At 58.8% G+C, this 24,331-nt stretch overlaps 2 protein-coding genes across 4 annotated transcripts; one reads left to right on the top strand and one right to left on the bottom strand.

Annotated features, from left to right (window-relative positions):
- The first annotated feature begins 1,134 nt into the window (after window positions 1–1,134).
- INAFM2 (InaF motif containing 2) lies at window positions 1,135–4,197 on the top strand. 2 transcript variants are annotated; one of them, XM_079770009.1, is made up of 2 exons: window positions 1,135–3,029; window positions 3,900–4,197. In XM_079770009.1, exon 1 carries the CDS (start codon window positions 1,650–1,652, stop codon window positions 2,103–2,105), a length of 456 nt encoding a protein of 151 aa, XP_079626135.1. In that variant the 5' UTR covers window positions 1,135–1,649; the 3' UTR covers window positions 2,106–3,029; window positions 3,900–4,197. The 2 variants fall into 2 exon arrangements, with proteins under 2 accessions (XP_079626135.1, XP_079626134.1); XM_079770008.1 differs by having other exon boundaries at window positions 1,135–2,283; window positions 2,896–4,197.
- A 4,138-nt stretch (window positions 4,198–8,335) lies between these two features.
- On the bottom strand, window positions 8,336–18,213 carry CCDC9B (coiled-coil domain containing 9B; the record flags this gene model as incomplete). Of its 2 annotated transcripts, none has more annotated exons than XM_079769678.1 (11): window positions 8,336–13,157; window positions 13,240–13,282; window positions 13,837–13,936; window positions 14,038–14,091; window positions 14,660–14,718; window positions 15,014–15,210; window positions 15,834–15,956; window positions 16,050–16,205; window positions 16,768–16,875; window positions 17,147–17,260; window positions 18,004–18,213. In XM_079769678.1, the coding sequence occupies 11 exons, from the start codon at window positions 18,211–18,213 to the stop codon at window positions 12,627–12,629; spliced, it is 1,695 nt and encodes a 564-aa protein (XP_079625804.1). In that variant the 3' UTR covers window positions 8,336–12,626. The 2 variants fall into 2 exon arrangements, with proteins under 2 accessions (XP_079625804.1, XP_079625805.1); XM_079769679.1 differs by having other exon boundaries at window positions 16,768–16,887; window positions 18,004–18,147.
- Window positions 18,214–24,331: the final 6,118 nt, after the last annotated feature.

A 24,331-nucleotide genomic window follows, 5' to 3' on the forward strand; every position in this document is an offset into this window, starting at 1 on the left:
GGATTCCTCATCATGGGGCATCGTGTCTGGATACCCTAGGTCTCCTGTGGAGGATGAGGGAAATGGGAAAGGCGAGAGGGTCCTGCCCCACAGAGTCAGAAGCGAAAAGTCAGGCTCGCATCTGCAGGGGTAGAAGTTGGGAGGAAGCTGTTCACCCACAGAAGCCCATCACGACCACAGTCCTCTCCCCACACAGGCACAGTCTCCCACACCCAGGTGGTCCCTACATCCGGTTCTGGGAACATAGGAAGTAGAACTCAAGGAGGAGGGACCTAGAAATTCTGGAAAGTCTTGCAGAGAGAGAATAGGAAGAAGAGAAGACAGGAGCGGGGAGGGCAGAAGGAGGGGGAAGGCGCAGGGAAAAGCGTCTGCTGAAGAGTCCGAGCTGGGAGAGGGATCGTCAGAATCGACCAGAGGACAAACCTCACAGGGGAACGGGGCGGGGCTGGGGGCGAGGGAACAAACGCCCATGCTCTGCGGCCTGGAGAGGATGCGAGGTGGGAAAAGCTCTTGGAGCCGCCCCACGGGTTCAGTGCAGCCCCTTGACCTGGGGTCGGAAGCCCCCGAAAGCGGAATGACACCTGTTGCAAACTTTGGCACTAAGATGGAAGGCGAGCCTGGAAAACGAGCCTAGCACGTGGTCCTGGCCCGGAGGCTCTGGGCACCCTGACTGGGGCCCTAAGAGGACAAGGAATCGGATGGATTTCAGCGAAGCCCCGGAGCCCCGGCGGGACGGGAAAGGGGGTGGGGCCGGCGGGGAAGGGGCGCGACCTGCCGGGAGCTCGGCGCGCGGGGCCGGTCCTCGTCTGCCTGCGCGGGGCGTGGGCCGGAGTCGCTGGGTGTAAAGGGGTCTGGAAGGCCACGTGTAGCGGGGCGCGGGGCGCGAGCCGAGAGCACGCGCGTGCTATCGCCCCACTCCGGGGTACACTGAGGCCTGCGGCCCAAGCTGGTGCTGCTGTTCCTCCTCGGGACCGTCAGCAGCGAGGAGAGTCGCCAGAGTTGACAGCTCCGCGCTCCGCCCGCCCCTCCCCGCCCCTTTCCTGTCCGCTCTCCTCCCCGCAGGACGCGGGTCCCCCTTTAAAGCCGCACCGGAGCCCCCCGTCACGGGCGGCGGGCGCGGGGCGGCGGCGACGCTGCCCCTTTAAGACCAGCCTCCTTTAACCCTCTCGCGCCCGGGCGCCCGGCGGGCTCGCGGCGCCGACCGAAGCCCGCCTCCCGCGGCGCTTCCGGACCCCGGCGTCGCCCCTTTAAGAGCAGCCCCCCGCGGCGCTCCCGCCCCGGTCCCGGCGCGTTAGGCGGGGGAGCCGGGCTGGAGCAGCGCGGTCGGCGCGGCCACTGGAGACCGAGCGGCCGGCGGCCAGGCAGACGGTGGCGGCGGCGGATGGGGACGCGGAGCCGGGCGGCTGCGGCGGCTGTGGCTGTGGCGGCGGCGGGGAAGCAGCTGACGGGCCGGCGGCGGCGGCGGCGCTGGCGGCGGTGACTGGCCCAGGCCCCGGCGGCGGCAGCGACGCGGTGGCAGGCTGCGGGCGGGCGGTGTGAGGAGCGCGGAGCGGCCGGGAACCGGGGCGCCCCCGCCCCCTGTCCTCCAGGCCGCCAGGCCCCCGCCCGCCGGGGCCGTGGAGCGCCGCGCCAGAGGCCGGGGCCCCCCCATGAAGGAGCGCGACGCGGCCCCGTCCGAGCGGGGCAAGCCGGCCACCTACACCGGGGACAAGAAGGCGAAGATGGCGGCCAAGACCAACAAGAAGTGGGTCCGGCTCGCCACCGTGTTCGCCTACGTGCTCTCCGTGTCGCTGGCAGCCATCGTGCTGGCCGTCTACTACAGCCTCATCTGGCAGCCGGTGGGCGCCGGGACCTCGGGGGGAGCCGCCGGCCCGCCCCCCGGCGGCTCCAACGCCACCGGCCAGTCCGGGACCTCGGGGGCGGCCGCGGGGCCCAACGCCACCGGGTCGTCCCGCCGCGAGGCGCCGCGCGACGCGCCCCCGCTGCAGGCGGCCGGGCCCCCGCCGCCCGAGCCCCCCGCCGACAGCCCCCTGGCCGGGCCGCCGGAGCGGGCGCGGGGGCCGGAGGAGGACGAGGAGGAAGCGGCGGCGCCCGGGAGCCGATGAAGTCCTCGCACCTGGGCGGCGGGGAGCCGTCCTCCCCGAGCCTGGACGCCGGACTTTGCAGCAGGACGGAGAGCCCGCGGGAGGGACCCTCACGGAGCGAACGCCCCCTTCCCCGACGATCGCCGAGTGGTGGGGCGAGTGGCCTGCAGCCCGATCTTCCGCGGAGGGACCACGATCGGTCTGGGACTCGGGGGTTCGGTCTTCCCAGGACTGTGCGGCGGCGCCGGGTCTATGAGCCATAAAGGGGGGTACGGGGGGGGGGATTCCTGCACCGAACCCTTCGGCGCCGCTTGCAGTGGTGCATCCTTCGTGCAGGGGTGACTCGGGCTGTCCCCCCAGACTCAGGGGAAAGAGGGAGCTGTACGGGCTCTTAAATAAGCTGAAGCTGTCGGAAGGAGGGAGGGCACCAAAAAAGCAGGGGGAGCTCAGGTACGTCAACCTAGTTGCAGTGGCCACAAATGCATTTAATTTATAGATCCCTGTATATAGTTGTTGACATACGCACCAGAAGTTGTAATTACATAGTATTCTATCTATTCTCCCACACCCTGGGTAGCTGATGGGGTCAGGCAAGGGCTATTTGCTGGGCCCCAGAGTGCAGCCAGCCACAGGGCACAAACTGTTTTTTCCATCATCCACTCTTTCCCTCTTACTTCAGAAATAGGTTTATGACACAAAGGAGTATAATCATTCTTCGACTTGCTGAAGGGACAGTGGAAACCCTGAGGAGAAGTAGAAGCAGTTTAGGGCGGGTGGGGAGGGTGCTGATCGCCTCCTCTTCCCACCCTAGCGCCCCCACCCAGGAGGTTTGCGGTGGCACCCTAAGTATCTGGATGTGGGCCAGGAAAGAAGGAAGGGAAAGAGCGATGCCTGCGTGCCTCAGTCTTTGGCCTTCTCACAGTTTTTTAGGAAGAGCAAGCTTTTGTAAGTAGAGTGACTCACAAGTGTTTGTTTTATCCCCCTCCTTAAAATCTCGTCTTGGTCCCGTAATCATCCCAGCCTTCCCTCTGTCCTGAGCTCGTAGTGACAATTTAGCCCAGCGATTAGGATGAAATTTGTTGTGAAATCAGAGCTTTGAACACACCCTCTGGTTTAAAAGATGGGCTTAAAGCTCAGGATTGTGCTTTGGTAGCCAGTTCATAGACGAGCGGTGGCAAGGTTAAATGGGCTTGTCTTTACCTCGCCTGATAAACTCCTGTGCTTTTTTCTGAGATGAGAAACATCAAGGGGAATGACACTTGGCAGAGCTCTGGGGCAGCAAGAATTATACATCCTCAATTAGGATTCCATTTCCTTCTGCCACTTGCTTTTAGGCAATTGAGTGTGGGTATGACAAGATACCAAACCCCTTAATGTTTCCTTTTTGGGAAATGAGGCACCTTTTTTTAAAAGGGACAAATTTAGCCACCTGAGCCCTGAAACAGTTTGTCTCTCCAGTTTTCTGGCCTACACTCTAGTTAGCTCTGATCCAAGGACGCACAGCCTTGCTTTAAGCCATGTCCTGTTGTGGGCAAGAAAACTGCCGCTGAGCTGTCATAGCCTGGGGGCCGGCTGGTAGCACCCCCAAGGTGTCTTGCTGGAGGAGATTTCTGAGCAGCTGACTTGACTTTGGTCAATAGAAAGCCTCTGAGGCCTTTTAAATTTTTGGTGGGGACCTATGGGGGAGAAACATAAAATGCCACTTTATAACTTCAATAATAGCCTGTACTTTATATTTATTGTGTGAATTTTTAGTCCTATATTTTAATAATTTATAAATCGATCTCTTATTCCAAGAATTCTTTGAACTTGCAGGAGAACATCTGGGAGTCCAACCCCCCTGTCCCCATCCTGACCCCTGCATTCTGGACTGTTGGATCCACTCTGGGATGGATCAGAGTCTAGAGAGACCACTCACAGGCCCAACTGCTGGCCTCCTGACTCTAAAGCCTTCACTGGAACTGGGACATTAGTTCCAGCCCTAGCTGTGAACATGACCAGAGACATTATTTATAATTCAGCCATTTAAGATATACCTGTACTCAAAAAAGTCTTGTATATTTTTTAAAAGTTTTATTTTTCAGGTGAACAAAAATACATTCTAAGAACTCTACGTAAGCCTGTGTAAGTTGTTTCTGTTTTCGAATTTCTTGAGGAAGGAGTAGAAGTTGGAAGAGGAAATGGTCTGAGATGTGGTGGATGGGTGATGGTAAATAGCTGTCGGAGGAAAAAACAATTGCCCTAATGTTCTCTGCCCAATGGCTTGACTGAATTGATTAGTCAAGGGTGGCAAGATCCATCTTAGTTGGGAAGCAATGATGGGGTTGGCAGAACAGTGATATCTAGCTTTAAAAGGTTGGGGGGGGGGGGAGTTCTGCTTTTATAGGACTCTGAACAGATGCCTAGCTGAAGAAGCTAAGGGATCAGCCACCATGCATATTAAGAATTAATGCAAATATTGAGCTGGCTGAGAGCTGAGGTGAGGATAAGCCGCGTGATAACATCACTCTTCTCAGCTTTAAACAAACCATTGGCCCCCGGATAGTTCAGGAAATGCTAACACCGGGAAAGATGCTGAGGAGGCTGCAGTGGTTGGTCAGGGCTTTGTCTAAACTCCAAATGGAGGAGGCGAGAGAGCCCAATGCTGAGAGAACTTTAGATTGCTTCAGAAGTGAGGCTTTTTCTCCCCCTAAAGCAAACAATAAAAGACATGTGGGTGAAGAGCACAAAACTAAGGGATTAGTTATGCCGCAAAATACATGGCAAGCAATTGAGCTCGGCTCATTATTAGACGGCGCTGCCCAGTACACAACCAAAAGCCCGTGTTGGTGGGGCCCCCTGGGGCCCTCACTTCTACCGAGCTGTTGGGGGGTGGCTGCTGCTCTTTTACATCACCTTGTAGTCTGCAGGGGAGCGGGAAAAAGTCCGCCCTTCTTTTATTTCCCTCTTCAGCCTACACAATGGCTTTCTGTGAGAGGGCTTGGTAAGGCAGAGCCGAAGGGGCGGGGAAGCGTTTTGTGGTTCCAGGCAGGCTCCCTTTCCCTGGATGGTGACATACGGCTTTTGCTGCTGCACCGGCTTCACACTGGCGGTGGGCCATGCCGCAGGGTGTGTGGCAGGGGCCTGCTGGCTGATGGGATGGGCACCATTCCACCAGAACAGGACCCAGGTGGTGGGGGGCAGTGGTCTCAATAGTTTTATTTTCAAGGGTGAGGCATTACCTGCAAAATTGTCCAACAGCTTTTGAGTCAGAAAGTAGAGATTTGTGCAAAGGCAGTTCCTTTCCTTCAACTAGCTGCTTTGTACCTGCACCACGAGGATAATTTCTCGATGTTTGCTTATATTAGAAGTTACTGCCGTGCGCTTATTCCCTGACAGCCTGAGTTGGAAGGAAGAGATAGATAATCCTCTTTTGAAAGAGGTTTTGGAGGGTGAGGTGGCAGCCAGGAGTTTGCTAAGCCAGTTACACTGAGTTTGTGTGAGTATCATTTCTCTCCCCCAGGGATGCTGAGGTACACAAAGTGTTTCTCTGAAGTTTTAAGCAGAAGAAATATTTTTCTTCCTAAGCTCTAGATTTCTGCACAGTATGAGACCATTTTCTGTGTACCTTGTTTTCCAGTTTTCACTAGGGAATGCTAAGATACTGTGTTCTTCAGCTGAGTATTTATATCCTGTTTTGAAATGCTGAGTGGAGAGCATCTACTTGTTTCTACATGTTTCTTCAAGGAGAACTGAAAGGTCAGCTCCTAAGCTTTAGGGCTACCACAGCTATTTAAAAGGGGGTAATAATTGTCCTCCCCTTCCTGTTTGCAGAGAATAGAGGTACTTCTGGAATCGCAATTGCATTAACAAAAGGGTTACAGCTGGAGGGGCTGTGTGTGTGTGTGTGTGTGTGTGTGTGTGTGTGTGTGTGTGTGTTTTGGTCTCTCTGGGCTGAGAGAGGGACTTTGCTCATTTCTCAGGACCAGCACTAAGCTCAGTGCCTGGCACAGTCGAGGGTGCTCTGCGTTTGTTGCTCACCTGGTTAATCACTGTGTTGGATGGCCTTGTTCCTGTGTCATTGTGGTGTCACGGTCATAATTCACTTGTGGACCCACATCCACAGCCCATAATCTGCTTCAAGGGAGTGGACTGATTGGCGGAAGAGAACCCCTGCAAATCACCGCTGCGCTGGCCGTGCTTGCCGCCGTTTTCTTCATTTGTGGGCCGTGGGCTGGGCCTGCCCGTTCTTCCCAGGCTCCAGGAGCCCACAGCTGTGTTCCACGAGGTGCTTAATGGAGGCAACACAGAATGTGTGACCCGCTCATTGTCTCCTGCGTTCTGACCCTTTATGCCTGATGTCCAGCTATAAAAATACCTACTCCATTAGCAGTTTTACTTGCTGACATAGCCTGCGGGTTTCTGCTGCCAGAAAACCTATGTTCCGCTCTTTGTTCCCTCCAGTATCTAATTTTAAGACTACAAAAACAAAACCTTTTTTTTTACCACACAGCCAGGCTCTACCAGGCTCTCCATCCTAAGTACAGAAACAGCTATGCTCCCATGATGCACGGGAGCCACCTGGTCAGGAAGGAGCACAGTTCCCTTGTGCTACTCTACACATTCGGTGAGCTGCTGCTACGGGGCCAGACAGTTACCACGCAGTTCTCACCCTCAAGGACTTCACCGTCAGTCATGCCAACAAGAATCTACCCTAGTTATTGCCCTGTTTTCTTAACTTCAGTTATCTGTTTTGGCTAATAGCTTATCAGGTAAACAGCAATAAGATTCTAAGTTAATTATTTTCCATAAACCACTACCATTAATTCAAGAACTATTTATTTAGTGCCTACAGTGTGACAAGTGAGCCTCAAACGTCCCAAAACCAACTTGTCCAAAAAAGCAATTATGTTGATTACCAAGGGTTTATTTTTAAATATACCTCTCACTGCTCCCTCCGTAGTATCCTGAGTCACGAGGTGAGCCTCCCCGCACTGTGTTCTGGAGGCCACTCATCCCCGCAGCTCCCGGCTGGTCAGCCCGGGCAGTGTGTCACCGCAGCCAGTCTCTGGCCCACTGACAGCTCACAGTACCGTGAGGACCTGGGTGGGAGGCCGCATGCTCAGGAGGGACTCCTGAATGGGCTACTTGAGGACTCGACGGCATTGGCCATGGCCCTTGAGAGCAAATGGAGGCAATAGATGCGACGGGGCTTGGAGATCTTGGGAATAAAAGTACGGTGTTCACACGTGAGGGAATATGTTTTCAAGGGCATGTCTGTCCCTTTGGGAAAAACCGATGCATGGAAAGAAATGTGAAGGGACAGGTAGCAAACACCACACCCGTGCCCAGACCATCAGCTTGCGCATCCCTGGGAACTTTAGAAATGCCACGCCTTGGGCCCCATCTCAGACCAGCTGAATGAGAAACCCAGGAATGGAGCCCAGCATTGTGGTTTAACTAGCCTTCCAGGTGATTCTGATGCATACTACCACTGGTCCAGCCTTTCCCTCGGAACCTGCAACAGGCGAGGGTATTTCTGTTATTTATTTTTATTTCAGAGAGAGGAAGGGAGAGAGAGAGAAACATCAATGTGAGAAAAACATCAACCAGCTGCCTCCTGCACATGCCCTGACTGGGAATCGAACCCGCCACCTCTTGGTGTACGGGATGATGCCCAACCAACTGAGCCACACCGGCCAGGGCTGAGGCTATTTCTGTTTTGACAGATGATTATCAAGGGGACTTTTGATCCTCTTGGTTGAAGCCAGCTGCCCTGCTAGGGGGAAGGGAAACGCCGTGTCCCCAGAGTTTGTGAGAAAAGGGGAAAAGCCCACAGCGCTGAACCTCTGTGACAGTTACAGCAGAACCTGCCTGGAGAGCTTGTTAACAAGGAGGCAGTCCTCTCTCCCCTCCCTCCAAAGGTACTGATGTGTTTGCCTCACCTCCGCCCTGAGCCTGCTGCTCCGGGAGCCCGTCCTTAAAAGGAGCAGTGGGTGCCACATTGCTTCCTTCTGGTGCCAGGTCTGCGCAATTTCACTTCCCTGGCGTCAAGTGGACGCTTAGTGAGAGGCCGTGACGTGGGCCAGCAGCCTCGTTGAGAAAAAGCAGCCTCGGTCTGGGCCGTACGCTGGCTCCTCTCACTGCCTTTCCCAGCCTTGCCTTCTCCCCCGCAGTGAGGCTGTGGTTACCCAGTGTCAGCCCTTCCTCAAAGCCCTGATAACCCTCGCTCAGCGAGACGCTTGCCGGGGTCTGTGGGTGCTGATAAATGACTCAAGAGGCAGAAGTGAAGGGGTTGGTGTCTTTACTTTCTCGTATGCCCTTGATCCCCTCTGATTAATCCCCAAAATAAGAAAGTAGGGGGGATTTTTTGCAGTTTCCTTTGTTCTTCTGGGGAGCTAGTACCATCTTTACCTGTTATTCCAGTCTCCGAGGCCAGGGTTGGGATTGGAGTGGACTGGTGGTCAAACCTTCCCAACGTGTGCCTTGTTGGGTAGCAAGAGAGCTGGGGAGCCCCTGCTTCTAGGGATCCCCAATTAGCCATCCCTTGACCGTAAGAAAATATAGTCATGCTGCTCCTTCGGGTGACAAAACTTAACACTAGGAGACATGGAGCAACACAAGTCGAGTGTGTTTCTGGGGGAAATACTAAAGGAGTAAACTCTGGTGGGAGTTCATGAGATTCCTAATGATGGGAACAGAGGAAAAGAGAAACCACTCTGACCTGTGGGGGCCGGTGTGCAAAGGCAGGCAGAAGCGCGTAGCCCATCCTTGGACCCCACTGGTGGGTGGGGGCAAAGACCCTCCCTGTAAGAGACGGGTCACTTCCTGAGGCCCTGACTCAACTAGACTTCCCGGGGTGCAAGCTGGTCAGCTTTATAAACCACCCCTTGTTTCCCTGAGGGTGTACTGACCCCGTGAAGATGAGACTAGAGGAGAAAGTAAAAGAAAAGATGGGAAACAAAGTAGACAGGTCACACCAAATAGCTACTTCATTTATTCAACATTATTCACCAAGTGCCTTCCGGTGCCAGGCTACTGTTAATTGAGTGCCTACTGTGTGCCAGGCATATTTTGCATACTCTTATCTTTAATTTTTTGAACAGCCCGTCAAATAGGTATTACTAGCCCCATGTTGCAGATAAGAACACAGGCTTTTAGAAGCTAAATTGACCAAGGTCATCCAGCTGGCAGATGGCAAACAGGATTCAGATTCAGTCTGTCGATCCCAAAGCCCATGTGTGTCCCATCATTAAAAAAGGTCCCTCCCACCCTGGCTGGTGTGGCTCAGTTGGTTGGGCTTTGTCCCGTGCACTGAAAGGTCGCTGGTTCAATTCCTGGTCAGGGCACATGCCCAGGTTGCAGGCTCCATCCCAGCTGGGGGAGTGCAGGGGACAGCTGATCGATGTTACATCATTGTTTCTCTCTCTCCCTCAACCTTCCTCTCTAAAAATCAATAAAAAAAATATGTTTAAAACAAAACAGAACACATACCTCCCTTACAATATGGTCTGCTGTTCCTCTCTGCGAAGGGCTATGGGCCCAGCACAGGGCTGCCTCCTGCCTCTTCCGCGCTCCCTGTTTTGAGGCCTTCGGTCAAGTTGTCACCTCCCTGCTGGTTTCCTGTTACCCTCTGCGCCCTCCCTTCTCAGTTCCCCCAGCTCTGTGCCCGGGCTCCTGAAAGCCATGTCTCATGAAGAACTTCCACTTTTAAGAGCAATCTTGTCTGTCGGTTGGAGAAGAAAAGGGATTCTGAGAGGGAGGCTCCCGACCAGGCCTTAAGGATCCAGGCATAGAGAAAGCCAGCCTTCCAGGACCCCGAGTTCTGTGGAGGGGTGTCTACCCACGTTCCCCTCCTGCTCCATATCCGGTTCCTAGAGCAGGAGGGGGGCCCTCATAGCTGCTGGTTCCCTTCATTCTGAAGAAGGGCTCCCTTCTTTGTGGTTGTTGCTAATCCTCACCCCAGGATATTTTTTCCATTGATTTTTAGAGTGGAAGGGAGGGAGGGAGGGGGGGAGGGAGAGAGAGAGAGAAATATTCATGTGAGAAAGACACATCGATTGCTTGCCTCCCACACAATGGGCCTGGAAAAAAACAGGAATTCCTGCCCTTGACCAGGAATCGAACCCGCGAACCTCTGGTGCGTGGGCCGGTGCTCCACCACTGAGCCACACTGGCCAGGGCAGGGCTCCCCTTTGTTATTAAAGTACAGTGATATTTGCCTTGCCCTACAATCTTCCTCCAGGGAGCATGTCCTGTGCCAGTCTTCTTTCCAGCCCCTCGTGACTCCCTTTCTCCTAACATCCTTTTGGATGTGGCCCTCAGGGAGAGAAGCCCTATCTGTCCGTAGCCTTCTGCCCCTCTTTCTCTCTTGCGTACGTCCTGTTGTGAGGACTGAACCAGAGCTCTGCCCAAATGCTAAATCCCCATCCCACAGTCAACATGCCCTGGCACATACCCTCGAATGAAGGCACATCTGTACGGCTGGAAGCATCGGAGTTGGGAGACGTTTGTGAACCTTAGAATTCAAATTCTTGGTCACAATTATTTTTGGAGACACCTGCATTCCAGGGCTCTGCCCACCCCAGCTCCATCCTTTGGGAGTCATGGGTTCCAGGGCCAGAGCAAAGCTCCAAAGCCATGTTTGTGTGACTGGAAGGCCAGAGGAAAGCTTGAGCTGGGACTCTCTCATCCTTGCCTATTCATTTCCTAGGGTTCTTCCTCCCATACGCACAGGAATGTTCCCAAGCCTTTTCACAATCCCTTTGATCAACCCCCACCAGCCTCTTCCACCCCCTTCACCTCAGCCCTTTCCCACCCAGCGTTCTCACTCTCCACCACACGAAGCTGGCAGCCCCGCTCACTGGCCTCTCCAGTCTCTTCCCAGCTGCCTCAGCTTCCCACCCAGCTCTGAAGCCAGGCGGCTCCCCACACAGGGGCAGCGCTTCCTCATCCCTTACACAGCCAGCAGCAGGCGGTGAGAGTCTAGTCTGTCTTTGCCCCCCCCCCACCCCCCCCCGCATCTATGCTGGTCCAAACCCTGACCGCTAAAGTGTGGTCCAGGAATCAGCAGCACAGGCCCCAGCTGGAGACGCATCAGACATGAAAGTCCCCAGGCCTGCCCCCGGCCTGCTGGATTAGCATCTGCGTTACTCTGCAACTTAGCGTGTGAGAAGCCCCTCCTCACGCTTCCTGAATAGTTGGGGAGGGTGGAGTGAGAACCCGTGAGGAAGCCCAGGCGGCGACCTCATGGTCAAGGCCTCACTTTGACAATGGAAATCCTGGGGACAGTCTGGATGCTCCCCCGAGAACCTAGGGAAGCTGGTGAGGCCAGGCGCTCTCAGCAGAGAGGAACAGCCATGGCAGGAGCAGAGAGGAGGGGAGCAGAGGGGGCCCACGGGGAGATCCAGGCAAGGGCTCGGGGGCAAAGGGTACGTGTGTTGAGAAAGGGAGGGTTCCTCCCACCATCCCAGTCCCTGTCCCCTGTCAGAACGGCTCCCGCTGTGCAGCCTGGCTCTGCCCCTGGAGCTGCCGGATGACTAGGTTTCCTCCCTCCCCCTTGCTGGCAAAGTCACTGTCGCCCACAGGCTGCGTTGCTGGTAGTGTGTGCTCAGGAAATGTTTGTTGAATTGAGAGGAAGCCACAGCTTGTGCGGAGTCTGGATAATTCACCAGACGTGGGCCTCAGAGGAGGGGCAGAAATGGAGACTTCAGTAGGAAAGACAAGCCCTGATGTCGTACTTAGGGAGAGTTGCTGTTTCTCATCCCTGAGATCCTGTCTGCGTCCTGGCTTTTGCCTGACGATGGGGCAGTGAGGTGGTGAGAGGGGAAGGAGGAGGGGGCAGGAAATTACCCCAGGCTGCAGGGCTGCTCCCTGACCCCCCTGCAGGGTGCACTCAGTGTCTGAACTGGTGTGGGGGGGGGTCCCTGATGGTAAGGTCTCCCACCGTACTGTGGGGCGAGGAGACTGTCCCCTCCTCTCCCACTCACTCCATTTCAGAGAGGAAGTCTTCCCAGGGGAGACCTGAGCTCTGCTCTTCTAGCCCCAGCTGTGGCCTCCTTTTCTAGAAAGGCGGAAGGCTTCTGGCTGCTGGATTGGCCACCCTGTGAGTCTGGGTGCAAGGCAGAGGCGAGGGAAAGGGCCCAGGCCTGGACTGGTCATGCCAGCTGCTGAGGTGCCTGCACGGAGGAGCTGGCAGCTGGCAGCTGGAGAGGGAAGCCACACAAGCCAGGTGCTAAGTGCTTCTCAGCCTTGCTCTCTCGCCGAGGGGGGGGAGGGCAGGGGAGGGAGGGGGCAGGGCAAGCTTGTGGCCGAGGCCGCAGTAGACCCAAGACAGAGCTTACCAGCCTCAGAGACCAGGTGTGGGAAACACCTGCACAGGGATGTGCACAGGAGGTGCGGGAAGGACAGCTCCTGCCCCCACACATCACTGGGCCAGAGTTTGCCAAACTGCTGAGCCAGAGGCCACAAGCCACAGCACCCAGACGCCCGTCACAGAGAAGGCTCTTGACGGTGATCTTCCTTCTCTCCCCAGTGTGGTGCCCCTGCTCCCAGGGGCTTTGCTCAGCATCTCCCTGCAGGGCCAGGGCCCCCTCTCCTACTCCTCACACCTCCCGTGCCCCTCGCTCCTGGGCCAGCTCCTCTGGGGGGCCTGCTTCGCGGTGCCAGGCCCTGCTGGGCCCCAGCCTTGCCAGACCTGTCTCTCCTGGGTTCCAGGGGCCCTGCTCCTCTTTGTGGCTCAGAGCAAGTCTGGACTTCCTGCTCAGCCTGGGGGTCACCCCACCCCACAGGCTGCTCAGAACCGTCCCCCGGGGACACAGGACTGTCCTGGGCCCCAGGCCTCAGACACATGCTCCTCCCAGGCCCGGGGCTCCCGGGGCCTCCTAGAGAGAGGTCAAGGGGGACCAAGTCAGCGTTCTGTGGAGAGCCAGGGGCCGGACTGGCTGCCGAAGCTTCTGGGTCCCCTTTTGTCCCCTCCGGGGATGCTGGAGCCGGGCTGGTTGCCGGGGCGCCCGGGGGTCTGCCCTGCTCCATCCTGCTCTGTGTCTGTGCAGGTTCCTTCTCATTCAGAGTCTGGCTGGTGCCTTCACTTCCCTGAAACAAGAGATTGGCACTGCTGGCTGGCAAACCAGGGCTCATGTCCCTAGCCCGCCCCACCCCCTGTCCAGGTACCCACCTCCTGGCTCTCCGCCTCCTCCTTGTCTTCCTTTGTCTCCCACCTGTAGAAACACCGCACGTGGCAGGCCCTGCTCTTACCCACCCCCCTTCACGTCCTCCGCACTGTCCTCAGTGGCTCCAGGGTCTCAGGAGCATCAGAGCCAGAAAGAGGCTCCAGGATACTTCCCTTCCAACCCGCCTCGCTCCCCGAATTCAGTTTCCTCTGAACACTGCCCTCCTCAGCCCCATCTCAGGTCCCCCGCTGCTATGCATGGCCAAGCCTGAAGCACCCTGAGTTCTGTGGAGACTCCAGGCACGTCCCCTCCTGCGCTGCCTGGGAAAGGCACCTGACTTCCCGGGGGAAGGTGACTGCTGTAATTACCACCGGCCTCCCTGGGCACCAGGCTCTCGCTGCTGCTGCCTTTGCTGATGGCCTCGCCCTGCATCTCATTAACCGGCCACCAGGCCACAGGCAGCAGGCAGCCGGGAGGCAGAGGCCGGAGGGCCAGAACTGGCCCCCGGACCAGTGTGGGTCCTCAATTCCTGGGGCAGAAGGGAGCCAGGAAATCAGGACGCTCAGACGCTGCCCTTGATTTTGCCCCCTGCCCCCTGTTACCTGCGGGCCCTGCCAGTCAGCCTCTGCGTCCCTCGGGCTTTGCTGTGTAGGGCCGGTGCCACCACGGGTCTGCTAGATTGCCCACCCCGAGCGGCACCACCTGCAAGAAATGGCCCACAAATCAAGGTGAGAAGAGGGCCTTCGCAGCCTGGCTCCCTCACCAGCTCGGGGGACCCTGCTCCTGCCTCCCTCCTAACTCACCTTTGCCATCAGGGGACCGAGGTGGGGGCTGCAGCTTCCGGTGGCTCCTGGGACCTAAGTGAGGCCAAGGAAATGGGGAAAGGGAGGGTGACAAAGGATCCAAACACCAGTTCTCCCAGGACCAGGGGGCTGTTGGTCATTCTCTTGGTCTAGCTGTGGGTTTTCTGGCTCCCACACAGAGCCCTGGTCTGGCGCCCAGGAGGGCTGGGTCCCTTGCTCACTTTGCCACTCCCACTCCAGCACCAGCCTCCCCATGTGTAAGACAAGGGACCAGGGATCCGCAGAGCTCTGTTCTAGGCCAGGCCAGGGGCAGGGGAACGCGGGCTTTCGCCCACGAGGAGCCAACAGCTCAGCAGGACCCAGCACGGGCTTCCTCGTGAGCTTCTCCCCAGACCTCTGGGGTCGGAGCCAGGGGCAGGAGCTGTGGTTTGGAGGGGAGCAGGGGGTCATGGTGACCTCCTCTGATAGCAAGGGGGAGGAAGGAAGATGTTCTTCCATGCTTCCTGGCAGCTCTAAAAATAAGTGGCAAACCAAGCGGCAGAGAACAGCGAGGAAGAGGGGGACAAGGGGTTTAAAAAAAAAAAGCCAAAGAGGGGCAGGCAGTGAGGGGGGTGTGGCTCACCCCTGGCGCTGCCGGTCCCGCCGGGGCCCTCATCCCGAGGCTGGCTGGAGCCCGGGAGCCTGTGGAGACAGAGAGGCGGTCAGGCTGCTGGTGCAGGGAGGACAGAGGCTGCAGCAAGACCCACACCTGCTCCCCCTCCCCCACCCGAGCCCCAGAACTGAGGGCAGCAGGAAGATGGTGGGCCCCGGAAAGATGGGGGACCCAGTGCCCACCCAGAGCCCTGACTCGAAGGCCCAGGCAGACCCTCACCACCCTGGGGAGGGTCCTACCAGCTCTCCAAGAAGCACCCACAGTTAGCCTACCCCAAGCCCCACAGCACGTCAGCCCAACAAGCTCCCCTGCCCCGCCACCCACGTGGGCTTGGCCTTGTCCAGGTCCCATGGGCGGCGCCAGTCACCCTGTGCATCCCTGTGCCGGGCGAGGCGGGCCAGGTCAATCTCCTCCCGCTCCTGCTTCCACTGCGCATAGTCCCAGCCCGCCTCCAGGCGCCCCCACGCGGGCCGGGGGGCAGCTGGGCGTCCCAGGCCTGGGTTCCGGGGCTCCCGGGCACCCTGCCAGGAAAAGACACTCAGAATTATGGGGTAGCAGCAGAAAGTGCCCTCAGTCTACTAACCCCTTCCTCTCTCAAGGTGTCACTGTCCCCATCTAAACATTAGGCGTGTTCCATCTCTAACGTGCTGCTGGCGGTAGGCATGGTTTCCACCCCCTTGCTGGCTGTGTCTTTGGGGCAGTTACTCACCCTCTCTGTGTACCATTTCCTCATCTGTAAAACGGGGTAATAACAGCACCTGCCCACAGGGACGCTGCAGGGGTGTGTGGCCAGGCCCAGAGGGAGGGCACCCAGCCGCTGTGAGCAAGAGCCAGGACTAGGTGCTGCTGCCACCTAGAGGTCGGACCTCCCACGTGGCCAGTCCCTGGCTCCCTCCTGGCCCCACCCACGTGCCACCAGAGGTCCAGGTAGGGTAAGGGGCTGGATCACAGGTCTGGCTTACCCTGACTCTCACTGCAAGACCACCCAACACAGGGACTGGCCCGAGAAAGGGAGAAAGCGTGGGAACTCTTGCTGGTGCTGCCTGGCCCTGTCCCCACAGATGGGGACATGTGACTCAGCTTCTTGACCTCCCCCGGAGGGGAACCACCACATCCATGTCCCCGTCCCCTCCTGAAGATCTACCCTCCGTGCAGAATCCAAGCTGGCAGCCATGTGCGTGAAGGAGCTCCGGCCCCAGCCCTCTCCAGGTGACCCTTCTGCCCCCTGGTTCCTCGCTCTGGGCTTCTCACTTACGATCCGCTTGGCCTGGGGGAGGTGAGGGTGGGCATTGCGGCGGAGCTGGGGGAGGAGGGGCTACACACCGGGTGCCTGGGCTCCCCCCCCCCCCCCCCCGCTCACCTCGGCTTTGTTTTCCATGGTCACGGCCAGCTCCACCCACTCCCCCAAGCAGAACGTATCCGCGTGGTCCCCCACCTCCTCATCCTCCAGCATCTCATTGGCTGCTCCAGGCCCAAGGGCGCTCCTCGCCCAGTTCCGGCTGACCACCCGCTTCTCCTGCAGAATAAGGAGCTCTGCCCTCCGGCCTTGGGGGCAGTGCTGGGGGCTGGGTCCTTCGGGTGGTTCCCCAGGCTGGGCTCCACCCTGGCCCTCCCTGGAATGCCCACAGAGGAGCTGGCTCCACGGGAGTTCACATGCCGGTGGCATTAGGTTATCAAGGCCTGGGGCCACCCTGGGGCCCAAGATGCCACAGTGACCGGTCATCTCTGAGCCGGGAAGCCCAGAGCAGTCGGACAATGGGGCTTTGTCCCTCAGCCACTGTTCCTGGCCCTCAGTCCCAGCTCCCTGGCCCCGGGGGTTTGGGGTTCAGGAGTGCTTTGAGGCCTGTGTACAGGGCTGTGGGGCTGGAAAAGGGTATGAGGAGGCTTCTGCTTGTTGGCCTTCCAGCTGTGGCCCTTAGGGGATGGGGACAGCAGTGGCTTGGGCTGCATGGGGTTGGGAGCTGGAGAGCAGCCCAGGACTGAAGTGGGAGAAGCAGAGGGGCAGGGGTGGTTGTCCGCCCCGATGTGGGCTGGGCCCCCACCTGCTTGCCCCCTGCCCTGCCTGGGGTGGGGCTTACCCCGGGAACCTGGCTGATGGTGACGGTGAGGCTGTCAGGGGGCAGCAGCTCCGGCGTGGTCACAGCCATGCCCCCCTGCTCCGCCTGCCGACGGTCTTCCTGGATCTCCTGTGGGGTGACCTGGGGTCAGCATAGGCCCCAGAAGCACAGAGAACAGTCGCTGGCAGGCCTACAGAGAGGCACCGGCGGGACACCAGGAGGCAGAGGCACCACGTCACCGAGTCCCCAAGACCCTACAGAGCCTCTGAGATGGACCACACCCACCCTTACCCCGCCCCCAGCCCCAGCCTTCAGGGAGAGACCTCCACACAAGGGGTGCGGGTCAGACAGGGCGTGCCAACCCAGCTGGTCCTCCCAGCCCCTGGCACAGCCCACTCACCTGGTACCTGCGTAGTAGGGCCTGGTTCTTCTTTCGAAGAGCAACTATCCTCCGGTCCAGCTCTGCATCCTTCTCTTCCTGCCTGTTCATCGGGGTCTCAGCCCCGTGAGGCCCCTGCAGAGGGCAGGGGGCCCGCGATCCTGACGGCTGGGCCCAACACTCACCAGTGCCCCAACCTTCCCACCAACCAGATTCTTACCACCCAAGGAACGGACCTGAGGCCCAGAGCTAGGGGCACAAGGGGAGATGGCACAAAGGGGCCCAAGCCCCCACCCCACGAGGCCTGTCTGCCCTTCGCTCTGCATTCTCGGGCTCAGGTCAAGGCCTCATACCCAGGCCCCAGGCTCCCAGCAGTGGGCTGCCCCTCCCCCGGCTCTCCAGGGAGCGCCACTGCTGAGCACAGCCTGGAATGGGAGTTATAAATGGCTCTGGCAGCAGAACCTGCCGTGACTGGGAAGCTGCCAGGGGATTCGGGAGGCCGAGGAGCGAGCTGTTTGGCTCCCAGGCCGAGAGCCGCCGTGGAAAGAGAGGCCCCTGATTCGTCCTGAACTCCCAGGCCCTGGACCCCACTCCCCAGGCCTGCGCCCAGCCTGTGGGAAGGAGCTGTTCCCAGGGGTCCGGGCTGGCGGGGCGTGAGCACAGCAGAGAGCCAGCTCCAGGGAGGCCCAGCCCCTCCCTGTCTGGCTGCAGGGTCTCCTTTGTCACCAACGCCCCTGCCCAGCCCTCCGCCGGCCGAGGCACAGCCCTTCTCCTCCCAGGCCCAGCTGTCCCCAGCTGCCACCAGGGTATGGCCTCCTGATGTCTCAACCCTCTCCCAGCCCCAAGAAGCCCTCCATCAAGGGCGAGGTGCCACTCACAGCTGAGTGCATGGCAACAGCAGGCACGGAGAGAATTCCAGAGCAGCCCCGGGGGAGCCGAAGCAGGAGGGACGCTGGAGCCACTGGAGCCAGGCCTCTGCCGGCCTCTCCCTGCCGGCTTCGCTGCTCAGCACACGAGATCATGTTGTGATTACAAAAGACTCCTCTGGGCTCCCGGCCAGGAACGCCTTGGCCACTGCCCCCACCCATCCACTCGCAGAGGGCGAGGGCCAGGCCGCCGGCAGCCAGCTGGTCCTGCCCAGCACCTCTCCCTGCCCTGCCCCAGTGTCCCCAGACAGACCGACGGGACCTCTCCCTGGCAGGTCGAGCCGACACAGGGGACCCTGCTTTCCCCAAGGCCCTGTGCACAGCAAGGCCCCGCCGGGCCTGCCGCGGACAGATGGGCGGCCTTTACCCCTCCCTGTGGTAGAGAAAGGCCCACGGGACTCGGGACACAGCCCCTCGGCAGCCTGGTCTGAGGGCCACCCACCCACCCCCCAGAGGAGTCTCCCCTCACTCTCCTCCCCAGCCCTGGGAACATAATCTGAAGCGATCGAGAAGCTCACCTGACCTAGTCTCCGCTACCAAATACTACTCAGACCTAAAATAACACCATTAGTCACTCATTCCTTTAGGTTGAACGCCGTCTTTCCTGTATTTTAAAGTTCAGCCCCTCCTGGGAGGCTCAGCGGTTCGTGTCTCTCTTTGGAACGGGGTGAAGGGCCCTTGCCACCACAGCTCCCAGCTGGCCACACCAGCCTGCCCTCCTCAGGCTCCCAACTCGGGGCCCTTGCTCTCCAGGGCTGGCCCTTCGGCCTCTCTGACCCGGAGAAAGGAAGCAGCCTTTCTTGGGAAAGTTTCTCATCAGCGTTCCCTGTGCAGCTAAGGCTGTCTGTCCCTCTGCCCGGGGAGCAGCTTGCCTGCATCCCCTACATCCCTGACTGACAAGGCCTCAGGGTCCCTAATCCCACGCCATGGCTCCTGCCCTTCCGGTTCCAGAGCAGAAAGCTCCTCTGCCCGCTGTCTTCCCCAGCCCAGCCAGAGGCCCCACCTCTGCTCCTCTTGAACCCCCCTTCCTGGGGGCCCTCCCCTCCCCTCCACGGCTAGCCTCTTTCCTGGCCGGGCCTCACACAGCACCCTAACCCCACACCCAGTCTCCACAGACCCAGAGTCCCCTCGGAAATGCCCCTGCTCTCTCTTCCTTTCCTGCCGGATGTTCCCACTGAGTCAGACTCATCTGCTTTCCCAGCCACTGATGCACCCAGGCTCCTTGTCCTGGGTCTCTCCCAGGCACACTCGCCCCATCTCCACCTTCTCCATGCGCTGCCCCCCACAGCCGCTGAGTTCCTGCAGAGCCTCTGAAGGCGGGGTGGGGGGTGGGAGGGGACAGGCCCTGGAGCATGGCAGGCAGGCTTCCCATCCACTGCCCACACCATGTTGTTGGAGCCGGAGGCCTGCAGAGCATCAGCCTGGGAGGGGAGATGCAGCTGAGACCTAATGTTCTCTACCATGCCTGGGACCCAGGCTCCCAGACCAGGTCGAGGAGGAGGGGTGTAGACAGAAGAGGCTGCAAGGGTGAGGCGAGATCTGCTGTGCCCCTGGGTCCCATTCCCAGCCAGGGGAACAGGAGGCACAGGTAGAAATCCAGCCGCCCCGGGGGGAGGGTGACCCGGCGCTTCTGGAAGGGCCTGCCAGGAGGGACTCCCCTGACCTAGTGGCAAAAGCCCATCAGGCTGGAGGCCCACGTGCCCAGGACAAACCAACAGTCAGAGCCCCACAGTTTCCGGTCCTGAGCTGCCCAAGCGTTACACTGTCACCCCTCAGAGCGGCCCCAACACGCCCCTGTTTCCTCCAGAGCCTTATTCGCCTGTGTGCTCTCCCACCGGACAGAGGCTCTCTGGGGGCAGAAAGGGTGTGCCAAGGGCCTGGCAGCGCCCTTGCAAACGACAGACCCCACCACCACTTGCAGAATGAATATATGAGTGAATAACCCGTGTCATCCTGGGCGCAGCTGCGGGTATCTTATATATAGGCAGGCTGTGCCTGCCTTTCACCCAGGCCGAAGGCAGCCCTGAGGGAGGCGGTGGCTGGTAGAGGCCACTAAGAGTGAATCCCCCTTCCCTGTCTCGGGGAGGCAGGGAGATGACCAGCATGATGTTCCAGGAGACCCTGATTCTGTTACTCCATGCCACCACTAGGGGGCAGCAGAGTTACAAAAGCCCGGTTTGGGGAGGCGTGGCCTTCCCCTTCATTCCTCCTGCTCCCCAGCTCCTGTACATTAAATCTCCGTAACCCCCACCTCCCAACTCCACCAGAATGGAGATGAGGAAGCTCAGAACGGTAGCCCCATTTGCCTAGGCTGCACAGCCTGTGTGAGGCCCAGATGCAATTACTAGAAACCAGCAGGGCACCTGCCTCCCTTGCCCAGCGCTCTCGCCCGCCCCTCAACTCCACCAGATGCCCCAATATTTTACTTCTCAGGTCTGGGTCACATCTCTTCCCTTTGGAAGGTATGATGGGTCTATGGTCCACAGACGCAGAGCCAACCCTGAGGGCAGGTGCTGCAAGCCTGCAGATTCTTGCTGAGGAAGAAAAGAGGAGGAAAGCTTGCAGGGGAAGAAAGACCCTCTGGATTACTCTCTGAGATGGGAGCACAGATCTGGCAGAGAGCCGGCACTACTCAGACCCTGGTCACTGTTTCCAGAATGGGTGATCGTTAAATACAAGCACTCCTTGCCCTTCCCCAACCTTGTCATAAAATGAGGCAGTGCAATTGCCGATTCCAAATCAACTTCACCCCTTACTGGCTGCGTGGCTCTGGTCCTCATCTATAAAATGAGGTGTAACTACTTCGAGTCATTGGCAGATGAAATGAAAAAACACAGTAACATCCGTATGTGTCTCTACTAGCGTGAAGCTCAAAATAGTTTTCTTCTTGCCTCAGGTAACCTTGATAGCCACCTCTGGATGCTTTCCTTGAGGCATCCCAAAGGATGCGGGGACTGCACACATTGTGGACGTGTGGTGTACGGAGACCTGGTGCAGGAGATCCTGAGGCACATTCTCAGCGTCCTTTCTGTGCCTCCCTTCCTGTTGTTCCCTGCCCAGAAAACCCTACCAGGCCAGGCTCCTACCCCACCCCCTCCAGGAGTCTCCTCTGCCTGCTCCCCTCCCCAGGCCTCATTCCCTCTGAAATCCAGGCTCTGGCTGCCATCCGTCTCCAGCTGCATGGGAGCACCTGCAAGCAGCCCCTGTACTCCCCCTGCCTCTGGATCCCACTGGTCCAGTTCCAGGCTCACGTCCCCGTGCCTGGGAACCATTCTTTTTGACGGGGGCTAACCCCTAGAGGTCACTGGTGCCACTAGGCAGCTCTGGGTGGATGGATGAGTATTGAGGAAGAGGATGGGCAAAGCCAGATTGCACGGGAGCCCAGCTACTAGGGAGCAGCCCTCGGAATAAGAAGAGACAAGAAGGTGGCTTAAAGCACAGTGTTCCTTTCCTACAAACCCACTTCCTCCACTCCCCCCCATTCCTGGCTGAAGAAACTGCTGTGCTAAGTCCCACTGACTAGAGCAGCGGTCGCCAACCGGTGGTCCGCAGACCACTGGTGGTCCGGGAGGTCCGAAAGGCTGGCGACCGCTGGACTAGAGGATACGCAGGCCTTGCAGGTCCGGCCAGGCCTGGCCCTGGGTGGAGAAGACGCAGAGTGCATGATATGGGGCCAAAAGGGCCAGTCCTGGGTAGGCTCCAGGTGCCAGAGACAAAGTCTGGGCCCGCCTCTCCCAAGAACACACATGCCAGAGCGGGGCGGGGCCAAAGCCCTCAGAGGCATCAGGAAGCAGAAGGAAAGCTGGTCTGGGGACCCACCCCTCCATTCTGCTCTCCAGGGCACACCGGGGCGGGGCCTCTAGAGCTTTCCAGCTTTAGGCCTAGCAGTGGGAGGTGAGCCCTTGTGTGGAGCGGAACCCCTGGGGTCTCCCCTATAGGGGACTCCCTGTTAGCTGCAAAGTAACTCAGCTTTTTTTTCTCAGAGCTGCTCACACCAGAGGCCAAGGGCTGCCCCGTCGGGCACCTACTGTGTGCTTCACCTGGCTGGGGGGACAAGGCAGTGAGCACACAGTAGGAAGCTGTGTCCAGAGCTGGGAGGGAGGGGTCTGGGCCAGGCAGAGCAGTGGGGGTCCAGGGAGAGTGAGCAGGAGGCCTCAGAGCATTAGCGTAGCTGGGGGTGAGCACAGCGGAGAGGGGAAGGGCCAATACACGTTCAAGGACTCAGGCCTGCGGACCCTGGAAGCGTGGAGCAGACCGGGCTCGCCTGCGTGTGCCCAGGGTGCTCCTGCCTCTGGGCAGGCAGAGAGGGTTGTGTGGGATACACAGGCTCTCTTCCACCTTGATGCTCATCCAGGGGCCTCTCATGGGAGTGGGGTGTGGGTGGAGCCACATCCTCTAGGGATCTGTAGGGAAAAGGTCTGGCAAGTTTTGAGGGGTAGAGAGCTGGCTGGCCCCACAACAGGGAATGGCCAGGGGTGGTGTGCCCCATCTCTGGGTGGCGTGCCCTGGACTAGAGGCTTCAAGGCAGGAGCGGTCAACCAGGGAGAGAGAGAGAGAGAGAGAGAGAGAGAGAGAGAGAGAATGCTGAAATGCCCGGGGCACCATATTCACCACGGGGAAGAGGAAGCAGCCTGGGGGTGGGGCACGCAGGACGGTGACCTATTGTCCCCATTTGCCTGGAACTGACCCCGTTTTAGCACTGAAGGTCCTGCCTCCAGAAACCCCTCAATTCTAGGCAAACCTGGACATTTGGTTGGTTCAGGGGAAGGAAGGTGTTGCAAGAGGCTGGGGCAGGGGGAAAAAAAAGAGGCTGGGGCAGGGGAGTGAACGTCTCAGGAGCCCATTAGTGAGATGCCAGGGGCCAGAGGTGGAGCCCTGTCCATAGGAAGATCCCTGTGTGAGCAAGGGAATTTAAATAGGTCCTCAGTGCTCTTGCTGACAAGAGTAACAACACCTCCCACTTACAGCTGACATTGCCAAGCCCTCCATTTGATCTCATCAAGCTCTGAAATCTTCGAATTAGCCAGGGCAGGTGTTATTATCTTCTCTTTGGCCATCAGGGTCAGTGACCTGCCCATGGGCCTGGGTGGAGGGGTGGAGGCCTCCCACTCACCTGCCCGCGGCACACTCTCCAGGGCACGCCCAGGGCTGGCCACCTTTGCCCTCCTGCCGTGAGAAACCTGTCCACCCAAACCAGTGGTCGGCAAACTCGTTAGTCAGCAGAGCCAAATATCAACAGTACAACGACTGAAATTTCTTTTGAGAGCCGAAAACCGACTTCTGCGCATGGGCCATGACGTTTTAATCGCACTGAACGTGGGCGCCCGCAGGTGGTATTTTGTCAAAGAGCCACACTCAAGGGGCCAAAGAGCCGCATGTGGCTCGCGAGCTGCGGTTTGCCGACCACTGACCCAAACCATGCAAAGAGCCTGCTGTCCTGCCTCCCTCCCCACCCAAGGAGCCCAGGAGCAAGGGGCCTTGCCGGCTCTGCTGAGAGAGATCGGATGCCACAGAGGGACATTCTGCCGGCTGGCCTTCACTGTCAGTGCGCACCTCCCCGAGACCCCTGCCCAGAGCCTCTGCACTAGGAGACGCCCTCCCGCCTCTCCTCTCCCTGAGCTCAGCCCTCACCAGCAAGGTCTCCTTTGCTCCCCAGGGCTCCTTTCTCTTCCGCTTGGTGCCTTTCTGGCAGGAAGGTGCCACCTCTCTCAGCCAGGCAGTAAGTCCGAGCACTTGGCAAGCGCTTACCCCTGAAGGCACAGTGCCGAGGGAAAGAGGGACGCGTGCGGCTCAGGCTCTGCTTGCACATCTCAGGGTTGGAGAGGGAGGATCCGAGCATCATGCTCTGCTGTAAATTGACTCTCACGTGCTGGCCCTGCTGTGGGCATCCTCACTTCTCTCAGGCCTCCCACCCCAACCAGGCTACTCAGCCTGTCCTAGCTTCTCTGTCCACCTCATCAAGACAGGTCTACCGCCTCTGTACCCCCCACCACGTTCCTCAGTGAGCTCAGACCTTGACTCCAGAGATGGTGAGAACTGAGGGCCTGAACCTTGAGACCAGAGCAGGGAGCCCTCACAACGCTCCTCAAGCCTGCAGCCCCTCAGTCCCCTGAGGGTCCTCGAGGACATAGGCCTCCCCTTTTGGCTCCCCGCCAAAGCTGGGGTGGGTGGGGTGGGAGGTCATGTTGTCAGGGGCCCTGAAGGAGAAAAGGAGGATTCCTGGAAGGGGGCCGGGGGCATGGAGGGCTGGCGAAGACAGGCCCTGGGTGGACGCAGGTCC

This window comes from Cnephaeus nilssonii, assembly GCF_951640355.1.
Source record: "Cnephaeus nilssonii genome assembly, chromosome: 4".
NCBI lineage: Eukaryota > Metazoa > Chordata > Mammalia > Chiroptera > Vespertilionidae > Cnephaeus > Cnephaeus nilssonii.

Bases quoted from the DNA above. Each gene is read 5' to 3' on its own strand.
- INAFM2 (XM_079770009.1), top strand. From the start codon at position 1,650: ATGAAGGAGCGCGACGCGGCCCCGTCCGAGCGGGGCAAGCCGGCCACC.